The sequence below is a fragment of the Camarhynchus parvulus genome, chromosome 3 (assembly GCF_901933205.1).
Source record: "Camarhynchus parvulus chromosome 3, STF_HiC, whole genome shotgun sequence".
NCBI classification, from domain to species: domain Eukaryota; kingdom Metazoa; phylum Chordata; class Aves; order Passeriformes; family Thraupidae; genus Camarhynchus; species Camarhynchus parvulus.
The window spans coordinates 59,891,248-59,909,702 of NC_044573.1; the positions used below are offsets into that span (position 1 = coordinate 59,891,248).

General features: G+C 38.4%; 1 protein-coding gene across 4 annotated transcripts in view; it reads left to right on the forward strand.

The window, feature by feature from the left end:
* The window catches only part of PTPRK (protein tyrosine phosphatase receptor type K), a 304,874-nt gene extending 289,886 nt beyond the window's left edge, over window positions 1-14,988 (forward strand). For 2 of the 4 annotated variants that reach the window (XM_030944648.1, XM_030944649.1), the window contains exons 22-30: window positions 111-265; window positions 1,365-1,500; window positions 3,335-3,484; window positions 4,058-4,231; window positions 6,843-6,974; window positions 7,205-7,330; window positions 9,285-9,448; window positions 10,669-10,804; window positions 13,137-14,986. In XM_030944648.1, coding sequence (XP_030800508.1) covers window positions 111-265; window positions 1,365-1,500; window positions 3,335-3,484; window positions 4,058-4,231; window positions 6,843-6,974; window positions 7,205-7,330; window positions 9,285-9,448; window positions 10,669-10,804; window positions 13,137-13,190 — 1,227 coding nt within the window. In that variant the 3' untranslated portion in view covers window positions 13,191-14,986. Of the gene's footprint in view, window positions 1-110; window positions 266-1,364; window positions 1,501-3,334; window positions 3,485-4,057; window positions 4,232-6,842; window positions 6,975-7,204; window positions 7,331-9,284; window positions 9,449-10,668; window positions 10,805-13,136 lie in introns of all 4 variants that reach the window. The other 2 variants (XM_030944646.1, XM_030944647.1) reach the window with 2 other exon arrangements.
* The last annotated feature ends 3,467 nt before the right edge of the window (window positions 14,989-18,455 follow it).

Genomic DNA, 18,455 nt, shown 5'->3' on the forward strand with positions numbered 1-18,455 from the left:
TGAAAACTGCATGTAGATTCTACCAATATGTGTGATAATTATTTGAGCCAGATAATATCTAGTCCATGAAATACTTTGAATTTCATAACCTTTTTTTTTGCCTTTTACAGAGGGGCTACAATGAAATCCGTGAAGTTAAACAGTTTCATTTCACTGGCTGGCCAGATCATGGAGTTCCTTACAATGCCACAGGACTACTTTCCTTTATACGAAGAGTCAAATTATCTAACCCTCCTAGTGCAGGGCCTATTGTTGTCCATTGCAGGTATGTGCCAAAGGCGTAGATTTGTATTTTTCACAACTGTTTATATGGTTATTTACAGCAGTCTCTTCTGAAGCATCCATCATTTTGAAGTGCTCTGTTTTCATTCTTCCCTTTTTGAATTGCCTAATTCACACTGCAGTAGGACTTGGCTGTCTACAGCAATGTTCGAAAATAACCAGATTCTTTTCTTAAATAGAATATTCTGAGATTTTCTTTTTCCCACAACAGCTGCACCAGATAAATCACAATACTTCAGGCAATCATTTTAGGTAGCCTTCAACAATTTTGTGATAGCATTTGAGAATGAGTGCAGATACATCTGCTTTGATAGCTTGGTGTTGCATATAATTTCTGAACAGATTATTAATTTAAAGCAAAGTAAGGGAGTAGATGAAGAAAGATGGAATGAGGTTAGTGGCAACAAATACAGAAGGTTTCTCCTGTGCAGATTTTGCAAGGTTATGTTGTTGGGACACCATCCTTTGACAAATAGAATTTGCTTTCTACACGTTTGATTTACCTAAGTATTTTAGTCAAATGTTTAATTACATTTTGTAGATAAAGTTACTCAGCCTTTTTACAGATTACAATAATTCACTGTGCAAAAATAGTCCATAGCTTTATGTAAAGCCAAAATAAATCACAAGTGAATCTTCTGGATATTGTTTAATGTGCTGTCTGAACAAGCTTGGAACTTGCCTGGTAAAACATACATTTGAGTTTCTTATGGTAATAGATTGTTTAAAAATCATTCTTAGTCTTATTAAAGAAAAACAATAATATTATGAAGTGCATAAGTTTAATCAATCTTTAGATTTCAGTTAAACTAACTTTTTAAATTTAATTCTTGATCTGGGTGATAAAAGGAATAAACTTTTTTTTGCTGTTACTTAGTGAATCAAATGTGATAGAAAAAATTTGTCTTGAACACATCAAAAGATTTAAAGGACATTATGATGAGAAGGAGAGAAGATAGAAATTAGATAGTGGTTGTGATAAAACACAGAATGATTTTATAATAATTTTCTCAATAATGATTATGAAGTTTGTGGATGTTTTTCTGGGGCTATTCTTAACAGTATTTACTGATTCTTTTCAGTGCTGGTGCTGGACGGACAGGCTGTTATATTGTGATTGATATCATGTTGGATATGGCAGAAAGAGAAGGGGTTGTAGATATCTACAACTGTGTCAAAGCTTTGCGGTCCCGGCGCATCAACATGGTACAAACTGAGGTACAGCAGTTTGCCTTTGAAGCACCTGATGCTTTTTGAAACATTCTAGGTCAGGATTTCACTGTGACTCTGCAAAGTGAGCAGGTGGTAGCCCTGCCAAGGGGGTGCCTCCACTGGGGACAATTGCTGAGTGTAAAAGCACCCAGAACCAGGGTGGTGCAACAAATCTGCCAACTCTTGTAGTCTTCACAGAAACAAGTGCCCTCCCAACTAGGTAACAAAAGGAAAGAAAGATTTTTTTCAGGGAAGACCTTACCTTAGGCTTGTCTGGGATATCTCTTCCCAGCTCTGATATTAGCAATCCCAGGATCTCAAAGGTGGAATTTCAGCAGGCTGACACTTGTTTTAGACAATCTTCAGTCACTTTATCTATAACTTGACTGGTGAACTTGAAGTCCATTTCACACTCTCTTTTCAATTCTGTTTTTGTTTGCTTTATTAACCTTGCTGTGAATCTTTTCCATATTTTTACTCTTGGTCTTTCAACACACCTTCAGCAGCTTCACAATAAAACTATTGCCTTAGGAATGAAGTTCTAGAAGCTCCCACTCTGCCACCAGAGTACCACTGAGCTTCCAAAGAAACACAGGTTATTGGTTTCTCTTGGCAGATTACTTGACATGGTTCACCACTTCTCTCTCCTGCCCTCCATAAGGATGTGTACTTGAGATGTTATTTAACCTATGACCTCACGGAAATCTCTGCAGATGGCAGCCAAACATGCCAGTGTAATTTGGTGCAGTTTTTATTCCATGCTGCAACCTATGCCAATAGGTTGAACCTATCAATGAATGATGGTCCTGGTCAACTGCTCCTGCTATATGCCCATTAACCTTTGGGAAGAGCATGGGGTGGAGTGTTTCAGTGTGACTGCTTTAACCCTCGCAGTCTAATCCGCACTTGCATGTGAATTAACACATCTACTATTATTCCTTTCTCTCCCTTTTGGCTCTTACCTCTCACATTCTCTCAGAGGTTCATGCTTGCACAGCAAAACAAAGCTGTCATTGCATCAAGTCCTTGTGATGGTCATACAGTCAACAATAGCTCCATAACTGTGTAGGTAAGGCTGTAAAGCCAGAAGATGACTGTGGTCCTTGGACATGTGCTGCTTTTACAGGCACATGTTAAATTTTGTACTCTTAAGAGCCTTGTTGGTATTCACAATACCTACGTGAGGCTGGCACAGTTCTAGAAAAGGTTTGCATCTATTGCTCTCAGGGTGAGTAAATATAATGAGCATTTTGTGTAAAAATTGACAGGAGGCCTAACTGAAACAGTAATGCAGTTATCTAGGACTCAGGCTTTCACAAGGCAAGTTAGTAAAAATGGGAAGAAATGGTGCTTCTGTTTGAACACACTGGAATTTATTAGTGGCCTAGAGCCAAATATGAGGCAACTGATGCAGTAGCTTGCACATGCATAAGGAGAATGCAGTGTGCCAAATACTTGCTAATCACACTAGTAGTGCTTGAAGCAATTTACACTTTCTACTAACATCAGAAGATTGAGAGCTATTTTAAAAAAATTGATAAAGCAAACAAGCCTTTGGCATATGCACAGAAACCCACAAGCACTACAAGAAAACTGAAAATCTCTTAAATAAATTACTATCCCTGTTCTGTTAAGTTTTACTGAATTTAAATTGGTCCTGGAGGAAACATCCTTGTTCACTGCACCCCAGTAAAAACAAGACTGCTTATTATTTAATGGATTGATGGACAGTACTTTGAATGGGTTTAAGAGTGTGCAGTAGACCTGTTTATCCTAAAAGAAGGAAAGATCTGTTGGTTTTAAATGACTGCAATTTTTGTTTCTTTTCCTAATTTGACAGGAGCAGTACATCTTTATTCATGATGCCATTCTAGAAGCTTGCCTGTGTGGAGAAACTGCCATTCCTGTCTGTGAATTCAAAGCTGCTTATTTTGATATGATTAGAATAGACTCTCAGACAAACTCTTCACATCTCAAAGATGAGTTTCAGGTATTCACAGTTCCTACTAACTCTTGATGTGACAACAAATTTTTTTTGCCTCTAGATATATTTAATTTATTTTAAGGAGAAGGTTTTTCATATGACTTTTGTAGCAATTTGTCCCTAACTTTTTGTCCACAAAATAAAGCACCCATGTTTATATGCTTTGCAAAATTGTTTTGAATACAGAATATCCTCCTTTTAATAAAATTGCAGTAAATATCTGTCTGAAATAAAGATCAGTGAGTAGGAGCCAGAGAGAGTTCTGGCTTGCATTTGCACATTCAAGGCATAGCTTTTTAGAGCTCCAAAGGATCCTCTTTGTTTTATTCCTTTCTGAAGGGATGGTGTGACGTGGAATGTGTTCAGTGGTACATGGAGTGCCTTTAATACCCACAGCTTCACCCCCCTTGCAAAGCCCCAGAATGTCCAACAAACAGAGAGGAGCTTGCATTTACTAATGTCTTTTTTGGTAATGCCTCGTGTTTTCTCATATTGCAATAATTTACAGTAAATCTTGGGACTCCTGAGTCCCATGTGTGTTAGCTCAGCGTGCTAAAACAAGCATCCTCTTTCCCTTAGACCCTGAATTCTGTGACCCCTCGCCTGCAGGCGGAGGACTGCAGCATTGCCTGCTTGCCAAGGAACCACGACAAGAACCGCTTCATGGATATGCTGCCACCTGACAGATGTCTGCCTTTCTTAATTACTATTGACGGGGAGAGCAGCAACTACATCAATGCTGCTCTTATGGACGTAAGAGACTACCTTCTTTGTCTGCATAGCGTGCCGTGGAAAGCCCTGTAATGTGAGAGAGAGCACTTGCTGGTTTAAGAAATGGTAATTCTGTTGCTGCAGTGCCCAGTAAAACAGTCGTAATGAGGAAGGGTTGGGGGGAGAAGATAAAAAGCCCCACCAGCTTGTGTTTTTGTTCAGAAGGTTAGTTATCTTTGGTCTTTGGCATCCTTGTGGGACCCTCTGAAAATCTCACCTTTTTAACAGCATTATATAAAGCTCTAGTGTCCAGACCTCCAAATCGCAAATCTCAGCAGGATCTTAAAAATCTGTTTGTTAGGCAGTAAATGTTAGCTATCTGAACGTGAGGTTACTATCACTATTTCATAAAAAAGTCTTTTTATACTGAGGCAGGAGCAACAAAGGAAGAAAAAATGGTTTTCTTGACATGTTTGGCTATAGAGTGTATGATTGAGGAGTTTGTTGTTTATATTTTGAGTTGCTGCTCTTTAAAGTTGAAGTCTGAGTAACAGAAGTACTGTCAGGGGAAAAGGTAAAATAATGGGAAAAATGGAGTTGAACCTGCTTATCAATAAAGATCTGATCAATAAAGCAGTTCATGTGCTGCCAGACACCTTCCTGTGCCTCCCGTTAACTTTTCCAAAGTTAGGCCCCTAAAGCCACTTTTTACTGTAAATGCTTAAATAAGTGGCCTGATTTCCAGGACCATCTCCCCTTCTTCAAAAATGAAATGCTATCAAAGACTGCCGTGCCAAGGAGAGATACTGAAATAAAATGGCAAATAGCAGCAGAAATCATCAACACTGATTGGTATAGTCATCCTTGAGTTCTGCCTGAGCTAGGGCAGGAAACAAACTGATAGCAAAATGCAGCCCCTAATCTCACAACCAGCTTATTGTGTCAAAAAATTTGAGGAGAAGTGTGTGTAAGACCAATGTATCACTGGGGACTGAACAGATGAATTAGAGCAATGAACAGAATTCTGGCAGCAAAAATTGTTTAGAATTGCAGTTAAAATGGCATTAAGCACCTGGATAAAATTGATGTACTATGAACCAACCAACAGAGCTGCATTGAGGAGTGTGGTTTGGGGTGAAAGAAAGGCAACACAGTCTGTGGAGGGCAGGAGGACCCTTGAGTGTGAAAACAGCAGGTAGAACATGAACCAAGCAATATATTAATGGATTGGCAATCAGAGGCAAGTTAGAAAAGGCAGAAATGGTACTAATAAGAGGAAAGACAACAGCAGGGAAAAAAGGTATTATATTACAATGAAGGCATATAACAAGGTTATAAGTAAAAGGTTAAAATTTTGAGTAACACAAGGTTTGGTTTTGTTGGTTTTTTTTTTTGCCTTTTCTCTTCTGGTGATTTCTTTTAAGACTGATTTATTCAGAGAAGAGGAACTACTCCTGGACAACAAAAAGGGACTTTCAATAACAAAACTGAAAGAGGAACTTGGCCCTTATTTTCTCTTGAGAAACATGATAAATTATGGGAAAGAGGGTTAGGAAAACGTCAGCTAGGACTTGTTTTATTTCTTAAAAGTACAAGGGAAGAATAAAAATTGGTTGTCTCTGTGTTGTCCCTGGGCAGTTCTAGGAAGTAGGACATGAACTGCTAGTATCCCAACATCCTTCCTGCATTAGAAAAGGTAAAAAAATCTATATTAATAAAATCAGCCACCTCCTTAATCTCTTGTAAAGCAAGTACTGATGCTAAAGACATTAACAACAAATTATTGGAAGGTATGTCGATACATTGCACGTAACGATCCTTTAAATCAATCTTCAAATAAGCAAGCTTCCACAGCAAAAGTGGTTTATCTGCCCTACCAGGTCTTTCTCCTGGGCTAATTTACTTTTCTATAAATGGTTACACATTGCCTGCGAAAGAGTTCTGATCTCTCCTCTTCTGCTTGCTGCTCATAATACATCCACAGCAGGAAAGTAGCCCCTCCACTGTTAGTTGCATCTCAGTTACATGCAAGACTTTTGTATTTGTGTATTTTACACGACTGTAATATTTGCAGTTGTGTATAACATAGCATACAGAAAATTGAACCTGTGGTCATGGCAGGAAATAGGATTTTGCTGTTGAACTTATGCTTTCTGCTGGAAATGGGTCCCAGTGATCCCAAAAGTCAGTTCTGTGGGTGTCCCTGTGGCTGTGCACTGTGAAATGGACTTTGGGATTGAGTTTAGTCCCCAGTTCAGTCACAGAGTTCACATAAAACCTACTGTGGAGAGGGTGATCTTCTGAGGTCTCAGCATCATTGGGTGAAGGTTGTCTGCTTGGCTCCTGGACACAGTGCCTAAAGAAGAGTTGCCTGAGCCTCAGCTCAACAGAGCCATGAAGAACACCTTGGAGTGTGTCTGGAGCACATCTGAGTGTAAAAACAGGGCTTGTTCTGTAACCAAGAAGAAGGCAGACCTGAGCAGAGTAACCTCTTTGTTCTTTGGAGATGATAATGTGTTTTTAACTTTTACATCCTCAGTGATATATGAAGTAACTGATGTCACACCTTTGTTCCATTTTTAGGTTTTGTTCTGTTTCAGTAGAATTTAAGTACATCCCATACCGGTACTAACAAAATTGTTTGCCTCTACAGAGCTACAGGCAGCCGGCAGCTTTTATCGTCACACAACATCCTTTACCAAACACTGTGAAAGATTTCTGGAGATTAGTGTACGACTATGGCTGTACTTCTCTTGTGATGTTAAATGAAGTTGACTTAGCACAGGTTAGTTTGGAGCTTGAATTTTCCATGTACCATAGCATACTTTAATCATTCTGGATTTACTACATAATGAAAATGTAAAGCAGTGCATGACTTTACAATTATTCTCCGCTCTACAGCAACTAATCAACACTAGCTGCTCAGTAAAGGTTAGATGAGATGTCTGCAGTGGAATAAGGCAATGCTCAAGTTGTAGTTTACCATTTAACTATGGCTGTTTTGCTCTGGCACAGGGTTGCCCACAATACTGGCCTGAGGAAGGGATTCTGCGGTACGGCCCCATCCAAGTGGAATGCATGTCGTGTTCAATGGACTGCGACGTCATAAACAGAATTTTCAGGATATGCAATCTAACAAGAGTAAGGATTATTCTGACAATATGTGACAGAAAAATATGTCGTTTTTCATGCTCTCTTGGCTCTTGTGCTTTTAAATTTTGAATAATAGTAAAGTGCTAATGTTCATAAGATATTATCCAGAAAAAAGTCAGTCAAGCATCAGTATCTAACACTGATTTCTAGTACTTTTCTACAGCTGCAGTACTTTTCTACAGTACTTTTCTACAATAAGCGGAGAGGGCTTTAAGATGAATGGATGTTGTTCTGAGGCATTCATCCCTGATGTGTGAGAAGTATTCTGTATTCTGTTTGTTTGGTGTACAGTAAAAGAAATATCCTTGTAATGAATGTATACTGACCAGTATTTAGTTCATAGCTTTGGTAAGATGTTTTCTGTGGTGAATCATGAACAGAAACACTGAGGCTGATTTTACAACCAGCACCTTCTCAGCCTAAGTTGTGAAAACCACAACAGGAAAGGCAGACTGTGGCACCCTGCAAAGCAGAGTGTGATAAAACTCTGAAAATTCCTCTGCCTCTAGTGGGTTCTGCCACCACTGTGCCTCAACCTACAGTTATCATCTTTTTCTCAACTCCAGTAGCAGCACCACTCTTGCATTCTTGTCAGCTCTTTCATAACTTAGACCATCTTTTTACTGTCCCATAGTGTTCCACAATCTTGCAGCATCTTCTTAAACCCTGCTTGCCATACAGTGTTTCCTCTTTAGCTCACCTCAATGAATTGCTTATTTCCCACCACAAAGAGTTACAGACACTTGTGCCGCCAGTCTATGTACAATTAACCAGCAATCCCTATTTTACCTACCATGACTGCTTTTTATCATCCATCCAATAGTGAACTTATCACAATTTCTAGTGTATCTTGAGTATATGTTTAACTCTCATTAATCTTGATAGATAACTGTGGGGAAAATTAATTACTGTGTACACAAAGATCTTTCATGTATGTTGTTTTATTTTTGTTTTCTTTTATTTTGGTCACATTTTCATTTATCAGAGCGCAAAGATCAATTTTCATGTGGCTAGTATTTTATTCAATTTTTTTATTTTTTTGCTTATATTCAGAATTACAAAACACATTTTCAACTGTTTTTGGAAACTACAGGAAACAAAGGTGTGGGCACACTGGCAAATATTGCGCCATAGCGCTTTTTTCTTGTACTTTGAGACTTCCTCTTTTTTTTTCTTATTTTATTTTTTTCCATTTCTTCTTTTTTTATGATGCTTTGATTTTCTACTCTTCTCTTTGTCTCCTATGTCCTTTTGCTCATAAGCCTTGCATTTAAAAATCTCTCTGCTCTGTTGTTACTTTTCTAAAATCCACATTCCTACTTGTCATCTTCAGCTTCAAGAAAGTAGATAGAGTATTCTTCCTGTTATTGGGGCCTTTCTTGTGACAGTCAAATTCTATTCAAAGCTCTCCCCGTGTCACATCTAGCACGTGGAAGGCTCAGAGACTGGCAGCAAGGCTGTCATGATTATTATAGTCTGGCACAAAGGGAAGACTTCAAGGACAAGAGTCATGTTTGTGCAACAGTATTACTTGTTCATTTATAATGGCGTCAGTTCATGAATAGGGGCCAAATGTTATCTCGCTCTATTTCTGTGAGTCTAAGAATTTAATAGTGATGTTTTAAATTGATTAGTGGTGGTGAGCAACCTTGGCATATAGAATCTATGGAATCTAGAGTATTTGTTGATTTAGAATTCAGGACAGGTTACATTTGTGATTGATAAACTGTGATGTGGTCTTCAATATTGTTTCCTTTTTTACCTTTTCTGACATTTTCCTTGAGCTCAGGTGGTAGAAATTCCAGGAGGCCGTACCATGCAATGTACACACCTTAGAATCTCCATAATATAAACACCTAGGTTTCATGTTAGTTTTATAATTTGGTTTCCTAAACCAAGATGTAAAGGTGCCATTTTGACCTAAATCTCTGATTTTCCTCAGCCACAAGAGGGCTATCTGATGGTGCAGCAATTCCAGTATTTGGGATGGGCGTCTCATAGAGATGTACCAGCTTCCAAGAGATCCTTCTTGAAGTTAATTCTCCAGGTTGAAAAATGGCAAGAGGAATGTGAAGAAGGGGAGGGCCGGACCATCATCCATTGCCTGTGAGTAACTTGGAGAAAGTCAACTGCTGCTCTTCAAAGAAATTCTTATAAATTTATTCTTGGTTTTAATTTAAGCAGTGTTCTTATGGATACCTTCTTTTGCACCTGCACCTGTTACTTTTCAAAAAAAAAAAAAAATAAGTACCATTGCCTATCACTCTAGGCTGTTGTTCAACTTTTGGGTTTTTCTGTGTCAGAGGAACGAGTATTTTGAGTGCAATACTACAGTGATACTGTGTATAGTGTCACCAGTGCATAACAGCCTGATTTTCAGGTGCAAGACATGCACAGATCTGTTTCTTCTGCCTGGTTTCAGTAAGGAAGTCTTTTATCGGTGCCAAATGGGGGATTTTGTGTCTGTTTTGCACAGAGTGTGCTACATTTTTTCTCAAAAGAAAAACCTACAGTATTTTGAGGGATTTAAACTGAAAACTATGGATATATGAAATCTGAAAAAAAGCTCTGTTACAGCACACCATACTAAAACTATTGTTGGTAAATGGCTGCTGGCTGCTTACCTGATACTTAAATGGGAGCTAGTTTGGGAGTTTTGAAAAGATGGTATCTTCTTCTCCCTAAGCAGAGAGTAATCTGTCTCCTTACTCTGAAGAAAAGACCTCTGTTTAAATGTTCAGAATTAACTAGTGACCCGTTTCTACCTACATCACTTCAAAATTAATAAGAAGAAATACCTACCTTAATTTCTTTGAAATTAGATTAAAATAGTTCAGAAGTGTCACCAAAGGTCAACAAGTTATTAAATCAGGGATGCCTTAGCATATCTGGTTGAATAATCCTCATTTCATAAGTTAAGTGAGTGTCTTTCCAGAAGTGGAAAATGTACTTGCCATTGAACTTGTTTTTATTATTTCTAATCTCCTACTTGCCCTTGAACTCAGGTTTAGGGTTTTTTTAAAATTATTTCTAATGCATATGTGATTTAGACCTAAAGCATAGTTGGGCAGCATGATGGGCTGTAGGGGCAGAATTCAAAATCTGTAATTGAGAGGAAGGTCAGAAAAAGTAAATGTCTTAGACCAAACCCACTGGAACTGCAAAGAGATTGCTAGAGTCTGGTCTCCCTCTGGGACTCAGGAATCACTTACGCTTACAGAGGGAAAGAACTGAAATGGATGCTGTTTTGGAAGAACTGAAATGAATGTTTTGGATGCTGTCTTAGGCCACAGTAGCACTTAACTCTCTCTTTTCCTTGTGTGCAGAAATGGCGGTGGCCGGAGCGGGATGTTCTGTGCCATCGGCATCGTGGTTGAGATGGTGAAAAGGCAGAATGTGGTGGACGTTTTCCACGCCGTGAAGACCTTGAGGAACAGCAAGCCCAACATGGTAGAAACTCCGGTAAGCACCAGCCCCACAGGGCTCCTGCAAACAGCCAGGGAGCCAGAGGCTGCCTCTGTGCATGAGCTGTGTTTTCAGTCCTGTGCCCACAAAACCAGTGTAAACCTACCGTGGGCCACAAGAAGAAAGGACAGCTATTGTGTGTAAATGCAAGTCAGCATCATAAGAGGACAGGCTTAGCATTTTGCACTACCTTTCTTGTCGTGGTTGCATGCTTTCCACAGAAAGTGCATTCTGAGTTAACAGAATGCACTTTAATCTCCCAAAATAACCCGGTCTGTTTGAAAGGAAGTTGCAGCAGGCTGCATTCACACAAGCTGCCTTGAAATTTTACAGCGCAAGACATTTCTCCTTGGTAGGATTAAGCTGTGAAGTACAGATTCCTAGCTGGAGCTGTGAATGTTTTGCTCCTTAGTAAAAACTGTTGTATTGAATACTGACAGTCTTTGTTATTCAGATATGTAGTAGTCAAAATGATACCTCAGAACTTTGAAATCAAACATTTAGATCTAGTATGTTGCAAATGAATATATAAAATCATTTAGGTTGGAAGAGACCCTTAAGATCATTGAATCCAACAGTTAAATAAAAAACAATATAACCAATAAACTAATACAAACAATATGAGCCTGAATTAGCAAAACTGCAAGACTAAATATCCATATATACGTTGCCAGAACTCAAAGTAATCTTGAACCTTGTGGTTAATCTTTATGCACGCAGTATGAATGCCTATCCATTTGAATGTTTGCCTCTCCAACAAAAACTGAACATTGGATGGTCCTTAAAAAATTCTTCCACATGGATATTTTTCTGTTTTGTAGGTGAATGAAAGGAGGTTATGTAGTGTTTGGGAGTTCCGGCCATTTGAGTCTCACACTGCCAGCTGCCAGTGTCACTTTTCAGCCAGATGGCTGCCTACAGCATAAAAATCAGGAATGCCAATTGAAATTAAAAACATGTTTTAGTTAACGCATAGTAGAAATTGCTTCTGACCCTGTGAACTTGCATATTGTGCAAAATGGCTGTATCTGCCTCTTCCCATATTCCCCTTTTTCAGGTGTCAGTGTTTGCTTAATATCAAATAGCTTCTGTAGCATGATTCTCTTAATCATAGTGCATCACTTCCATCCCTTGCCAGCACATAAATTAAGAAGATGGTTAATATGTTAACAAATAGAACATCCTGTGGCAGCAAGGACACCGGGCTAGGTATTGCTGCTTTTGCTGCACATGCTTTGCATTCTCCTGTGCCATAGACATCTGAGACACAGTATATGGAATTGCTGCCTGGGTTTCAGTTCACTGCTGTCAAGAAAACAGGTCAGATCACATGGAAAATTTTTTGTGTCTCTGTAAAGGGAGGCCGAGGTAAATTGTGTTTGTTTTTGATAAATGCTCTGCAAACTTATATTACATTTCAAAATAGTCCTGAATTCCACTGCAGCTTTACACTGAAGTTGCTGTATTTTTTTAGTAACGTATTTGTGCTGTATGGGTTTTTATTCAGAACTCTTGAACAGCAGAAGCTGTTGAGTTGTTAGTCAGAAAACAAACGAAGAAAACCACTATATAGCAGTGTCATGTGCCCTACATTCAGCAACAGTATCAGATAACAACGAGCAGCGCAATAAAACCTTTAAGATATCTCCACAACTTCCTGTTAATGCATCACACTGTCTTCCCATGCAAACAAAAATAAATCACAAGGGCAGATTTCATTTTTCAAGTCCTAAGGATCATAGACATCAAATTAATTTCCTTGGTTTTATTTCTTCTTTCTCTTCCCCTCCCCTCTCTCCTTCCTCCTCTCTGTCTCCCAGTATCACCTCTCAACAGCAGCACTGTTGAGGAGAAATAATAACCACAATGAGATTTTGGAATTCTTTTTTAAATGTTCATCTGATCTTTTGGATGCAACATCAACGGGACTGTACCAATGGGCTCTGGACACGGAGCTGCCTGGGGTCCTGCACCAGTGACTGCTCAATATCAGCTAACTCAAATAGAAGTGGTGTATCAGAGTCAAGGTGCTTTCACTGCAAGAGTGCTCTGACTGAAAGGAGAGCTTTTCATGTTTGATAAACCAGTTCAGAGGCTGAAAAAATCAGAGAAGCACATCATTACTTTCCATGGTCAGGGGCCTTTTCCCCTTCATTGGTTAGGGTGAGTTTTTAAATCAGAGCTGGTAATATACTTGTGTAATAGGAGGGAAAAATAGAAAATCCAAGCCTGTCGGGTTTACTAGTTAGCAAAGAATGTTCTTGATTATAGATATTGCTGCTAAGGTTTTAGATTTTAATGTAACTTCTGTTTCTGTTCCCCCTTAAAGGAGCAATATCGTTTCTGCTATGATGTTGCACTGGAGTACCTGGAATCCTCTTAGTCGGAAAGGATGTGACGAAGTTCACCAAATATATGAATCTCAATAAGCTGTTTTGACAACAGTTCTTGATCCTGTGAAGAAAGATTTTGGGGGAAGAGGGGGGTGGGAGGGATTTTAAATTTTAAATGCAAAGTATTTTTCTTATGAAGTTGTGTATCTTAATAAAAGAACTCAATCTGTTTCTATGCTTGTATACAGTATCAACATTTAGTGCCACATAAATACTATTTAATGAAAAGCAGAGTCAGAAGAGATTTGCTCAGATTAGGACCTTCTTGTGTGTGTATATGCAGCCGTCTCTCAGATACAGTAGAGCGACCATCTGTTGCATGTATCAATATTTCCTATATGGTATTAATTTTTTCTTTTTGATACATTGTTAAAGTACAATAACAGTGCAGATTGATAGTAAGGTTCATTCTTTATACGTTTCAAGTGTTGCATATATATATTATATATAGTAAAAGAAAAACTGGCTTATTTTGTTTTAATGTGCAATGATGGCTGGATCACATAAAGATCTTTATAAAGAAACTTAAACATAAGCCAAAGACTCAAGTGTAAATATGTCTATATGGAGAAAGCACATGTATTTATTGTTTACTTGCATTCCTTTTTTGATGGCTGAAAAAAAGAAGAATCATTTTTCTTGAAGAAAGCTTTTTTTGCTGAAATCAAGTGTAAACAATTTTTGTAGTTTATTTTTTGTATGTTTTAGTGTAAGTAGAAGACATACTTTTTATGCATAGACCAAGAAACATTGGTATAGTGGTTTTGTTGTGTACATGCTTGTGGTTCAAATTCATGTAAACAACTTGATTATAGAAGGTCTTTAAGTACAGGACCAAAATATAAACATTTTCCTGAAAATGTATAGTTTTTCACAGTTGCATTAGTTAAGGACTGATTAAAAAAGTATGTAAGGAAGTGCACACTTTAAAATGGCCTTGCCTATGACTTGCACAATATTGGAAGAAATTTTTAAGATCCATTAAAAAGTGTACAGGAACCAATTGTTTTAAAAATATTGAAGCACAGATCAACAGGAGAACTGTGACACAAATAGATGGGTCTGCATATACCCTTCAGGGTAAAAAAGTATTTGTTTAGGAAATTGTAAAATTAAGCAATGTTTAATTTGATGTTTACAAACATGTAAGCTTTGCTTCCAAGAAAGCAAAATTTGAATAAACCAATGCCAGATTCTGATTATAGTTGTGATGTACAAAGTATTACTTTGCTTTTACTTAGCTTGCATCCATTTCTTCACAAAGTTTTCTCTATGTTACCTGCTAAAGTCATTCCAGTCTCTTCTTGGTCATTTTTAGAACAGACAGTAAAATGCTATGGTGCTTTTAAATATTCTGTAAAGTAAGAATTAACTAAATTTTTATTTAAAGATTTTTTTTTCCTACTTTGATATCCTCTCATTTACTGTCTTCTTTAAGGAGTCAATCTTATCTGAAAGCCCAATATATTTGGATAAGGAAAAATCTCAAAAGGAAATTGTATTATTTTTCACCCTGGTGCTTCAGGAAGTATGTCATAAGACTACATGTCCTCTGTGTGTCCTAAATTTCATCCTTCAGATACATGGAATTACCCATTCAACACTATAAACAGCAGAGAAATGTTTAGAGAAACACTGCTTCTCAGATTTTTTTAGTGCCTCCATCTGTACTGCATAGCTCCACCTCTTTCAAGTCTAAACCACTTTTTTTTTTTGTTGTTTAGGTTTGGGGGGTTTTGGGGTTTTTCTTGGGGTTTTTTTGGGGTTTTTTGTTGGTTTTTTTTTTTTTTTTTGAGTTTTTTTTGAGGTTTTTTTTCCTGTGACTCCCAGTGTTGATTCCTAGTTATGAACGGCAAGGTAAATAAATAAGGTTTGAAACAATTACTGAGTCTGGCTTCTTAATACTCAAATTACCCTATTTTTTCTTCTGCCATAATGGAAAGTGGAGTATTAGTTACATGCTTTGCAACATTCCTAGCTTTCCCTGTGAGGAAATGGCAGTCACCTAACTTTGTCAGTCAAAGTGTTGGGTGGGTCACCTCGAGCTGTCTGGTCACCGCATTTTGTGGAAACAACACGCCTGATGCATCCTGCCTGTTAGACGTCTGTCTGGCACTAAATGATTTTGACTGTGGAAAAATCTTCCTCTGTTGTCTGAGAGGATGTTGAGAAGACTAGTCTAGAAGTCTAGATTAATTTTGTGACAGGAGAGATGAGTAGCTCTTAGGGTTGTGGAAGGCAAAAGCCACATTCTGTACTGCCCTGAATGATATTTATGTCTTGGGTGGAGTTTTTCTCATGCAGAGCTGCTGCGTTTGGGACATTGGGGTCCATCCCCATCAGAATTTCATGATCCTGGTTAAGACCTTTGAGTCCAGTTTCCCCTGGACATTAAGTGTGACTGATGCAAGTGCCAGTATTGATCCTGGCATTGCAGCATACTAAGCCTGCAAAAGACTCCTCCTTGGGAGCATCCCCTTTGGCTAGAAGAGATTATAGCTGCCACTGGTCATTCTGCAGAGGGGAACTCTGCCAGTGTTCAAGTACTCTGAGTCTCATAATTTCTGTAACTGTTGACTGTGGTGATCTAAAGAGCATTTGCAATAGCTCATGATTGAAAAATTTCTGGGAAATTCTTCCTAGCAAGATCAGGGAAAAGTATGAAGAGGGAATATGGTATGTGTATAATTCTCCAGTAATAGTATCTTTTGAGGGTGTCTTAGGCAAAAGATGATGTTAGAATGTGATTTTTAGTATAAGGTCAGAAGAGACACATTGTTTCATTGTGCAGCTGTTTCCCTTGTCACACCCAGTGTAATCAAACGCCAGCTTTGTTTTTGAGGGTACCAGCTCTGTTACTCCAGATAAATGCTGCTCCAGTGTCCTTTACTTTCACCCGTACAAGACAGAAGAAAGGGAAATAAGGGGATTGAAACCTGACCCAGACAGAAAACAAGTATTTATCATGAAAAGAGTGTGCTGTGGAAGAATAGAAGTATTCCTGACCTTGGACACTCAAAGAGGGAAATGTTTCACTCCCTGAGGTGGTGAAAAGCCACTGGCACCAGTATCACAGTGTGCCAGCAGCTCCTAACTTGGAGTGGTCCGTAGGGTTCAAGACTCCTCAAAATCTTTCTGCTTTCTATCATCCTTTCTGAAATTCTAGCACAGACTCAATCAGGTGGCTAAAGCCTGCAGAGTGCATTGTCTCTGCCTTCCTCAGCAGCATGAAGCAAAGGCTGGACTCACACGTGGTAAGTAGAGAGCAAATGGGCATCAAGGCAGAGTACAAAGAAGCACAAAAGGCTACATCCATGGAGGTGTATGTGAGATTATTCAAATTTGAAGTTAATGAAGTTGAAACTGGTTTAATACTACATAGTGAAAGTAACCAAAGGAATGTACAAGTTCCCAAAAACATGATTGCTATGTGCAAGAGGTTTTTCTTTGCTCTAAAACTGAGAAGTGATGACCCCAGTGTCTTGCTCTGTGTAGTTAATGGAAGGAATTCTGTGAGTCACTTGGATGGCTTTGGTTCATTTTCTATAGGCCAGTAATCAAAGAGGTAATTGTTGAAATTATCTGAATTTTCCCAGAAAAAACCGATGTTAGGATCCAACACTGAAGAGCCATAAAAGGCATAAAACACCTTGGAAGTAATTAAAGCAGTGTCATTGAGATGGAATAGCTACTCAACTTCAGCACCCTGTATAGTGAGAGGCTTTCTTTCTTTTTTTCTTTTAGCCTTCTGAATCTGCCTTCCCTGTTCATAGTGACCTAACTCCAGCAGAAGGAAATGTGAGGAGACTCAGATTTTGACCTTTTATTTGGGTCCTGAGAGATCAGACCCAGCTGGTCAATGAGATCTTAGTATTTACATTTCCTGCTTCCTGGGTAAATGATGCCATTGGGAAACAACTTGGAAAAAGGCTTTACCTTCCTGGAAAACAGTCACTGGCATAGGGGTTTGAAGCCTGAAGCTTTATATCTTCAGCATATTCAAGCAGTTACTGGGATTTATTTCATTTGGGAAGTTGCTCAGTTAATATATTTATTTAGTTTATGCTATGTCCTACATACTACATTAAGAAATAGAATATTCCTTCAAGAAACATGGAAGCCAAAGCTACTGCAGGAGTGTGCTCTTTCAAATTGATTAAAAATTTCCAAAATCAAAGGTCTAAAAAAAGCAGACTGGGGAAGAAATGGTAGGCAAGTACTTCGAGCCTCGAGTATGAATTGAAGTACTTGGAAGGGACAGCCTGAGGAAAATCATTGCAGAATCATTGCATGGCCAGGCCACCTGGACTGACAAATGACTGTATAAAGGGCCTCTTTTAAACTTCACTCTGCTGCAGTGTCAGAAGAAACCCTGAGATCTTGAAATAAATGTAAAAGCTGCTTTTATAGTGCTCTGCTCTGTACTGAAAAGAAAAGTAACTCATTTTCTGCTGTACTTTCCTGTGTCACGTAGAGGTCTGAATTGAGTAAAGTGATCCTAATCTCACAAAAGAACCTTTGTGGTGATTTATTGCTAGTGGTCTTTGTTAAACAGTCAAAGATCTTGTAACCTCTGCAAATCCAGGATAGTCAAGGGTATCTGTGAATATTCACCTATGTCATTACTTTCTAGGGTTGAATAATCTGCTGGCATCAGATACTGTGTGCTGAGGATGAGACTTTCAGAATATGCAGAGGTTTAGTCCCATAAATTTTCCTTCAACTTTATGCAGAAAAACCTATGGTAATTTTTTAACTGGAGGCTCTGTTTCAGCGAACATCAAGATACTGAGAATAGAGAAGTGTTTCTAAATTATTGTAAGCTTCCTGGATGATTTTCCTTTAAGACTGACTAAAAGGATGATGTGAGATTGTGGTGGTGGTTGACAAGCATAAATGTTATTTTGGCCCACGCTTCTCAGAAATTAATTCTTTCCCTGCTGTTGGGTTTAGAGTCCTAATTTATGCAGAGATTGACATGTATGATGACAGGCACAATAGGATGCTTACCTAATAATAATGTTTATTAGCTGTGTCTTGGCCAACAAAGAACAGATGTTTTTGTGCCTTGTTGAAATACAACAGCTTGATTTCAATAGTCTTTTGTAACGCCTTCTAGCTTCCATCTGGATCAGAAAATAGTCCCTTACTTCACAAATTACATCAAGATAAATTTGAAAGCCATGTATGCTCAGAGATTTTTTTCAAATGTCCTCTAAGTAAAAGAGAAAAAAAAAAGAACTCTATGTTAAAAA